This window comes from Dioscorea cayenensis, chromosome 4, assembly GCF_009730915.1.
Source record: "Dioscorea cayenensis subsp. rotundata cultivar TDr96_F1 chromosome 4, TDr96_F1_v2_PseudoChromosome.rev07_lg8_w22 25.fasta, whole genome shotgun sequence".
Lineage (NCBI taxonomy): Eukaryota > Viridiplantae > Streptophyta > Magnoliopsida > Dioscoreales > Dioscoreaceae > Dioscorea > Dioscorea cayenensis.
The window spans coordinates 7,579,168-7,588,167 of record NC_052474.1 but is presented as its reverse complement, the minus strand read 5'-3'; the positions used below and the strand labels follow the sequence as shown (position 1 = coordinate 7,588,167).

Below are 9,000 nucleotides of genomic sequence, written 5' to 3'. Positions count from 1 at the left end.
CATCCAGTAGGTAGGAATGGAGGTGAGCACAGAATTCACCAACGTAAGCCTACCCCCGAGGGAGAGCCACCTAGATTTCCAAGAAAACAATCTGGCTCGAATTTTAAAAATGAGAGTTTCCCAGTCCTGACGATTAGGACGTCTACCAGAGATCGGAATGCCAAGATAAGTCAGAGGGAGGGTGCTAGTGGAGCAATTTAAGGTGCTCTCAAGCAATCTGTCCGGAAGGAGACCGGGTTTAGTGGAGTAGAGATTAGTTTTGTTGTAATTGATGGTCAATCCAGAGATACCTTCGAAGAGATAAAAAATGAGTTTTATAATTCAAAGGTCTTATGCCCCTCCAGCTGTTAAAATAAGTAGATCATCTACGTATTGAAGATGACAAATCTTCCCCTGACTGCCAAGGGGGACCCCATAAAGGATTCCAGAATCTAAGGCGTTGGAGAGCAGTGAACTTAAAACATCAACAACAAGAATGAACAGGAGAGGGGAGAGGGGGTCTCCATGTCTGAGGTCTCTTTTGTGTCTGACAAATCCATTCACTGAGCCATTTACAAGAATAGAGGATTTAGAAGTGAACATCAATCTTTCAATCCAACCAATCCAACGCTCCCCAAAACCATGAGCTTTCAGAAGATCAAGAAGGAAATCCCAGTTAACCATATCAAAGGCTTTGGCGAAATCAACCTTTATAATATTGCCCATGATTCTGCGCTTTTGGAGGCTAGAGATCGTCTCCTCCGCCGCCACAATATTATCAAGAATACATCTACCCGCGATAAAAACAGACTGATGAGTCTCAATAAGAGAGTCGATGACTTTGCCAAGTTTGGAGGCAAGCACTTTCGAGATGATTTTGAGAGAAGAATTGATAAGGCTGATGGGACGAAAATCGGACACTAATTCAGGTGAATTAGTCTTGGGAATAAGGACGATGTTTGCCCAATTGATTCGTTCCAGATTAGATGAACCAAAGTAGAAATCTTGACAGAGAGTTATCAAGTCATCTTTAACGGTAGACCAGAATTTCTGAAAGAAAAACATAGGAAAACCATCTGGGCCTGGCGCTTTATCATCACCGAGATCGAAATTAAGTAGCTTTTTTAATTTCCTCTTGGTCGAACGGGGCTTCTAAGGCTGAGATATCAATTCGAGCCTTATTCAATAAAAGTCTGATCTAATCAAAGTGAAGACGAGAAGTGTTGTTGGAACCAAGTTGAGAGCGAAAGAAGGAAGTGAAGGCCCTTCCAATGTCTTTAGTCTCCTTAAGAATGGATTGGTTGTGACTAATATGGGAGATAAAATTACGGTTTCTTCTACCGTTAGCAACAGCATGAAAAAATTTGGTGTTGGAGTCGCCTTCCTTAAGCCAAGTGACTCTAGAGCGTTGTCTCCAGTACGTTTCCTCAAGATTAAGAGTGTTGTGCAGAGTTTGCTTAAGTTCAGAATCTCTTTGGAGTTCAGATTCTGAAAGGCAACGAGTATCCTTAATCACATCAAGATTTTCGATTTCACGGAGGATGTTGAGTTTCCACAATTTAATAGAGCCAAAAGAAGTATTAGCCCAGGCCCTCAATTTAGCTCTGGTGTGAGACAATTTTTTGGATAAAATGAAGGCACCACAACCTTGGGGGTTCACTTCCTTCCACCAAGTTTGAATGAGATCACCAAAACCTTCAGACGAACACCAAGTTAATTCGAACCTGAATTGATGTTGATTAAAGATGTGATGTCCAGTGGTAAGCTTAATGGGTGCATGATCCGAACCTAATCTTGGGAGACAAGACTGGTTGATTCTAGGGTGGCAGTTCAACTAGTCTTGGTTCACAAGGAAACGGTAAAGCCTAACACAAGTTGGGTTAGCTTGTCCATTAGTCCAGGTGAAGTGTCTACCCACAGAAGGAGGTTCCACAAGATTAAGATCGCGCATAAGAGCTTGCGCCTGTGTGATGTCCTCTCTGAATGGGACTCCTTGGTTTTTATCTAAAGTTGAAAAGATGGCATTGAAGTCACCACAGATCACCCAAGGATTAGTTTTACCCCCATTGCTAGATCGGATCTCATTCCAGAAAGATTGTTTGAGATGTTTATCATTAGGGCCATACACAGAAGTACATAGCCAGATATCTTCAATAAGTGAGTTATGAAACTCAACAGTTAAGCAGAATTTACTGGAGTGAATCAGTTTCCCCTTGAGTGTGGAACTGTTCCAACCAATTATCATCCCATCAGAGGAACCCTGGGAAGGGGACCAATAGTAATCGTCAAAGTGATTACCTCCTAAAGATCGCCAGATCGCAGGAGTAACTGAGTCAAGTTCAGATTCCTGAATACAGCACACTAGAGCGCGATGAAGAAGTGAGTCTTTAACAAGAAATCTTTTAGAAGGTCTACCTAGACCCCCTAACGTTCCAAGAAATAATGTCTAAATCCATAAAAAGAGAGGGATCTGGCCACTTAAGAAGTGGCCCTTGACCCTACAGCGGTCAAGGTGGCACGAGCTGACTCTAATTGCCTAATTTTATTAAAGCAATCAATTTTTGCATTCACCTCTCATTAATGCACGCACCTCCTTAAACAAGAAGAATATAAAAAAAAAATAATTAATATTTATAAAACTCTTAAAAATGACAAATAATGTAATTTTTTTTTAAAATGTAACAATTAATATAAAATTGAGGGAGTATCTTGTAAAACAATTTTTTGGGAAAAAAAGAGGTTTAATTATACAATTTTTTTTGTGGAGATAGAAGTGTTTATATAAAAAATTTTGCATGCCCTAATTCAAATCAAATTAAAATTTTAAAATCACATGTGACCTAATCATAATAAAATTGGGACAACATGTGGATAAGATAAATAAATTTCATAATATTTGGATATATTCAAGATCACCCAAAAATACATATCCTGAGGCGATCTAAATATTAAAATCCCAAGATCAGCCTAGAGCACAGATCTCGAGGCGATCTAAAAATACTCAAATATCAAGATCTACCAAGAGCATAGATCTTGAGGTAATCTAAAAATATTCAAATCTCTGGATAAGCCAAGAGCACCGATCTCGAGGCGATCTAAATATTCAAATCTCCGGATAAGCCAAGAGCACCGATCTCGAGGCGATCCAAAATATTCAAATATCAAGATCTCATCGAGAGCACCGATCTCGAGGCGATCTAAATATTCAAATCTCCTGGATAAGCCAAGAGCACCGATCTCGAGTGATCCAAAATATTCAAATATCAAGATCTGCCGAGAGCACCGATCTTGAGGCGATCTAAATACACAAATCCCAAGATCAGCCGAGAACATAGATCTCGAGGCGATCTAAAAAAATATTCAAATATCAAGATCTGCCGAGAGCACCGATCTCGAGGCGATCTAAATATACAAATTCCAAAATCAGCCGACAACATAGATCTCGAGGCGATCTAAAAAAAATATTCAAATATCTGAATCAGCCAATAGCACCAATCTCGAGGCGATCCAAAGTTCAAGACCAGCCTATAACACCAATCTTGAGGCGACCACAATACCAAGATCAACCGCGAATACAAATCACGAGGCAAATATATATATAATAAAAATAAAAATAAAATTTAAATCAACAGAAAAAAATTCTAAATAAGATAAAAATAATCATATAAGATAAAAAGATAAAAATAAAATAAATTAAATTAAGTCAAATCAGTAGTATATAATAAAATAAATCAACTCAGTAAACATATATATATATATATATATATATATATATATATATATATATATATATATATATATATATATATATATATATATATAATTAAAAAAATAAAATAAAATCTGATAAAAAATATATATAATATATAATCAAATAATAATCAAATGAAATCAGATAATATAAATTAAATAAATAAAATTGATAAATATATATATATATATATATATATATATATATATATATATATATATATATATATATATATATATAAACAAAATAAAAATAAATCAAATTGAATTAATTAAGTAAAAATCCGATAATATATATATATATATATAATATATAATAAATTAAACAAATAAATAAATCGAATTAAATCAGATAATATAAAATAAATTAAATAAAAAAAATTCAATTAAAAAAACCTAATATAAAAAAAAGCAATCAAAATCAAATCTGATAATAGATATATATATATATATATATATATAATATAATAAAATAATAATAATAAAAATAAAAGAAAAAAAGAACGTGGGATGGTCGCCTCCACGCCGGCTTTACGGCTTGAACAACCGCTCTCACGATCGCTCACGACGAGGGCAGCTGCACGCTTTTAAAAGAAGACGAGGGAGAGAAGAGACGAGCGGTTTGAAGAGGGCGAGAGGACGGAGACTGACGGGAGAAAGACGAAGGAGAGGTGAGGAGAGGCTGGCTTTCTCTCTATAAAAAGATACTCATATGAAAAAAGCAAAGAAGAAGAAGGAGAAGGCTGACTGGCCAAAGAAGAACTGAAGAGAGCGTGGAAAATGAAGAAGAAGGAAGGAGAAGAAGATGACGAGGATGGAGCCAGAGGAGGAACCGGCCGGAGGAGCGAAGAAAAAGGAAAATTCTCCCTAGAAGAAGAAGAAGAAAGGAAAGAAAGAAGAACGGAAAGACGGAGAAAACCAGTGATGAAGCGACAAAGAAAGATGACAAAAGGAACGAGGGACGAAAGAAGAAGGAAAAAGGAAAAGAGCCAAAACTTAAAGCAAAGAAGACGGAGGAAGAAGATGGAACCTGAGAAGGAGAAGGGAGACTAGCAGAGAAAGAAGAAGAAGAAGTCGGTGCCGCCTCCACCGTCACCGTCGCCACTACTGCTGCCATTGCCTCTCCGTCAGATATGAAGAAGAAATTTGAAAGGATCCAGGGTTTTCTCTCGCCCAAAACATACACTCATATAATAATAAAGAAGAAAGCGGGAACCTCAGATGCAAGGAGGTCGCCTCGGCGGAGAAATTTGGAAGAAGAAACTCACTAATCAAAAGATGAAGAAGAGAAGGAACGAGGGCCAGAGAAGGTAACTAGTGAAGAAAGAGGAAGAGGTCACTGCCTGCTATCGTTTTCGCTGTTGTTGCCGTCACCACTGTCGCCATCGCTACCACCGCAGTGGCTGTCGTTGCCGAAGAAAATAGCAAACGATGATTCTCCATCAAGAAAAGAAGAAGACAGATGAAAGAAAGAAGAAAAGGAGGGAAGGATGAGGCCAACAGAGAAAGAAGAAGATGAAGAAGTCGCCACTGTCGCCGTCGCCCGTCACTTGTCATTGTCACCAAAGAAAGTTACCGTTGCTGTCGTGGTTGTCATTGTCTGATATGGAAGAGTTCTCAACGTAGGTCCATCTGGATTTCCAGCAAAGCTACGGGCGTTGTGAACTCTCTTTCATTCACGACATCTTGAAGAAGCTCGCACAGGAGGCATTTCACTTGGCTCGCTACAACAAGAAGCCGACCATCGCGTCCCGACATTAGTGAACTTGATCGAGTCTTCTCGTGACATCAGACAACATAGTCTCATTGTTTATGCTTTGCATCTCATAGAGTTCTCCGAGAGGTCCTCAACCATATATACGTGATGCATAGAACTAGACATAATAGACTCCCTTTCTGGAACAAGATGGCTAATCCCAGCAACAGATACCATTCCGTGGCGCCAAACCATGCATGAAGACATCCTCACATGCGCCCAGCAAAAATGTGTGGCACTTATCATGATGCCTTTCCACAAAACCATGCAGCCTAGTGGCTAATTCTAGTCACTCGGTCGTGCTTACAGGCAGATCAACCAGCGCGTGCTTGAGCGAACCCGTGCTCTGTCGGTATTCTCGATTATCGATCATGAGTTCGGTGGCACGGCACAAATACTACCAAGAGATGTGTTGTATGGGATCAGTGTCATCTTCTTCGGCGGAGCTGATGATCGTGAAGCACTAGCTTATGGCGCTTGCATGGCCGAGCATCCTGGCCTTGCTTTGAAGTTGGTATAATTGCATTCATTGTAGCATGCATACAAATTCAAGTAAAGGCTTGATTCAAAAAGGTTGTCATGACGTTGTTTATAAAGAAGATTAAGTATGTATAATGAAGTACATGCAAGGGAGTGGCTGCAATATATAGCAGCCTGACAAGATAAGCCTCAACCTATTATATATCTTTAAATTAAAGGGAAAAGTCAATTGAGTTAATTATTATCATATAATGAGGGGTGGCTAATTAGGCTATCCAAACTCCACTGTATGTATGCCATCTTGTATGAATAATCAACTATGACTAGACCTTTCCATGCATGACATATATAATTATTTAGCTCTTCATGTCAGATATATATATAGAGAGAAGATTATCATATGAACACCATTACCACAACCAATCTAATGGAGTAGACACATTAAGCTTTGACTTCCGGATTGGCATCAGTCCGAGACACAACTCATCCAATGAGAAACTACGTGTACTATATATCCAACAAACCTAAAATCAAATGTATCTCACAATCTGTGTGCTGGATAATAATGTTTGAGGGTGCAACATTATGGATGTTACTAGATACTAGTAAAAAAATTATGAGCCTGAGAGGTTGATATAAATATATATATATATATATATATATATATATATATATATATAGTGTGTGTGTGTGTGTGTGTGTGTGTCCAAACAAGCTGGTGGAGTCTCTATCACATAAATATTTAAAAAAAAAAAAATCATTTTGAGGCATGCCCAAAATATTAAATATGTTCAATTTCAGGACAAGACGAGATATATATTTCAAAATGGCAATGAGACATATAAGACTGCCGACGAGGCATGTAACATGGTGATGGGACATACAGTCACTATGTTCAAATATACACATATACAACGTGATAAATATAGATATATAAAATCAAAGCCAAAGTAACAAGTCAAGACTCAAAATATGAAAAAAAAGTCAAGATTTGAAATTAAAACCTATATAACTCGACAATTGGACTCAGCAGTCTCAAGACATCATAAGTCAAAGACCCAAAGAGTTCCACAAGTCAATATTTAAAAAATCCATATAAATCGACAATTGAGCTCAGCAGTCTTAAGACATCAAAAGTCAAAGACCTAAAGAGTTTCACAAGTCAATATTTGAAAATCCATATGAATCGACAATTGGACTTAGCAGTGTCAAAACATCAAAAGTCGAAGACCCGAAGAGTTTCACAAGTCAATATTTGAAAATCCATATAAATCGACAATTGAACTCAACAACCTCAAGACATCATAAGTCGAAGACCCAAAGAGTTTCACAAGTCAAGATTTGAAGAAAGTTTCACAAGCATAAAAGCCGAAACTTATGAAAAGTCAAAATCAAGTTTATGATTCATCAATATAGAGAATCTAGAACTTGAAATACAAGTCAGATCAAAAGATGCAAAAATGTCCAAGACACAAATTCAGACACAAGTTCATAAGTTAAGATGTATAAGTCAAGATGATTTCAAATTTTTTTTGTATTTTCAATGAAATTCATGAATTCATATTTATTGAAATGAATGAAATTGATTGTCACAACTTGTTTCCTTTTCACACTTATTTCTTAATCGGAGGTTCCTGCGACAATGTCCAGGGTAATTAACATTAAAGGCTTGCCCCTAATGGAAGTCATGAACCCATAATCTCTTGAAGTCATAAAAAATTAAATTTGATTTGTGATCCATTTATTTTAACCGGTCTAATCCTAATTAAAGGCCGGGTGAGAAAAAAGGAGTCCACAAGAAGCATGCCCCTCATTAGAGTAATTTTTTTATTTTTATTTTGTGAATTGAAATTAATCAAAACACAATTGAAACCATACTTAAAATTCACCTGCATGTTGCAAATTTAATAACTTTTCTAATGGCGTGATTGTTCCTGGTGATCGGTAGTTGATGAAGTGGGCTAGGATTTGGTTATGGGCCCTGTGCAAACAAGCTCCCAAAGCTCAGCCCAGCTCTGTTCATTGAGCTTTACCAATATTGCCCTTGACATTCACTATAACTATCGGGTATCAGGTCTTCTTGAGGCCACTGATACAACAGATATTATCACTCTTTATTGCTGAGAAATAATAAAAGTATGCATAGGTGGTTTGTCCACATTTTCCATAAAAAAAATATAAATAAAACCATAAAATAAAAAAAAATTAGTACAAACAAAAAAATATATAAGAATGCAAAAAATTATATAAATTAGGAAATTACACCTTCTCCATTAGTAATGAGAAGGTAGGTTGTAATATATCAATGAAATGGTCTAATGCACTGCATGTGTTGATGAGCTAGCCAGGTAATGATTTTAATTTACATAAATTAAGGAATGTTAAGACTACTCTAATGGCTAAGAATATTATTGTTGTGGTAAATGGGGATAATGAATACTGGATTCAGCTTGCGCATCTTAAATATAGAAACTTTAATATATGGTTTCATGCTAATTTTAATAATGTTTCTTAGTTTAAAAAAAAAAAATATTGTGGAAGTATGCTGATAATCTCAAACTTAACCTATGGAATAGTATTTGTAATCTAACTAACTACTACAGATTTCTTAAACGGTCCAAGGCGGTTGAACCATAAATATGGACTGCCAATCGAATCTTTAAATATGGCTAATTTTTGGATAAGCAATGCTTTAAAGTAAGAGGATTTAGCAATTTGTTTGGGGGTGATTAGACTGAAAAAGAGTTTTTAGAATTAGCTTTTAAAGCATCTCCAATCATCCGTTATTTCTGTGTAATACGAATAAATTTGGCGCAGGATGGCCTTCAACCAAGATCTAATTTTTATGTCAAATCACCAAATTGCTATAGTGAAGCGCAAATAACTATGTGTCATTGTAGCTAGCACTATTTATTTATTTATTATTATTATTATTATTTGTTTTTATTTTTGTTTTTTTCTTTTTTTTTATTATTTTTTTTTAAAAAAGATGGATAAACCATTAATTTAATTAAAAAAAAAAACACAGTACAAAC

General features: G+C 36.2%; 1 protein-coding gene across 1 annotated transcript; it reads right to left on the bottom strand.

The window, feature by feature from the left end:
- Nucleotides 1-330: 330 nt before the first annotated feature.
- Nucleotides 331-4,846, bottom strand: LOC120258643. Its single transcript, XM_039266093.1, has 4 exons — nt 4,760-4,846; nt 1,894-2,326; nt 1,309-1,674; nt 331-983 (listed from the first exon to the last, which is right to left on the bottom strand). The coding sequence occupies exons 1-4, from the start codon at nt 4,844-4,846 to the stop codon at nt 331-333; spliced, it is 1,539 nt and encodes a 512-aa protein (XP_039122027.1).
- Between the last annotated feature and the right edge of the window lie 4,154 nt (nt 4,847-9,000).

Bases quoted from the DNA above. Each gene is read 5' to 3' on its own strand.
- LOC120258643 (XM_039266093.1), bottom strand. From the start codon at position 4,846: ATGGCAGCAGTAGTGGCGACGGTGACGGTGGAGGCGGCACCGACTTCT. The intron at 1,675-1,893 runs GTAGACACTTCA...GTTCGTCTGAAG, and splicing joins TGTGGAACCTCCTTCTGTGG to GTTTTGGTGATCTCATTCAA. The intron at 984-1,308 runs GTAATTTTATCT...CTCTCTGTCAAG, and splicing joins TGCTAACGGTAGAAGAAACC to ATTTCTACTTTGGTTCATCT.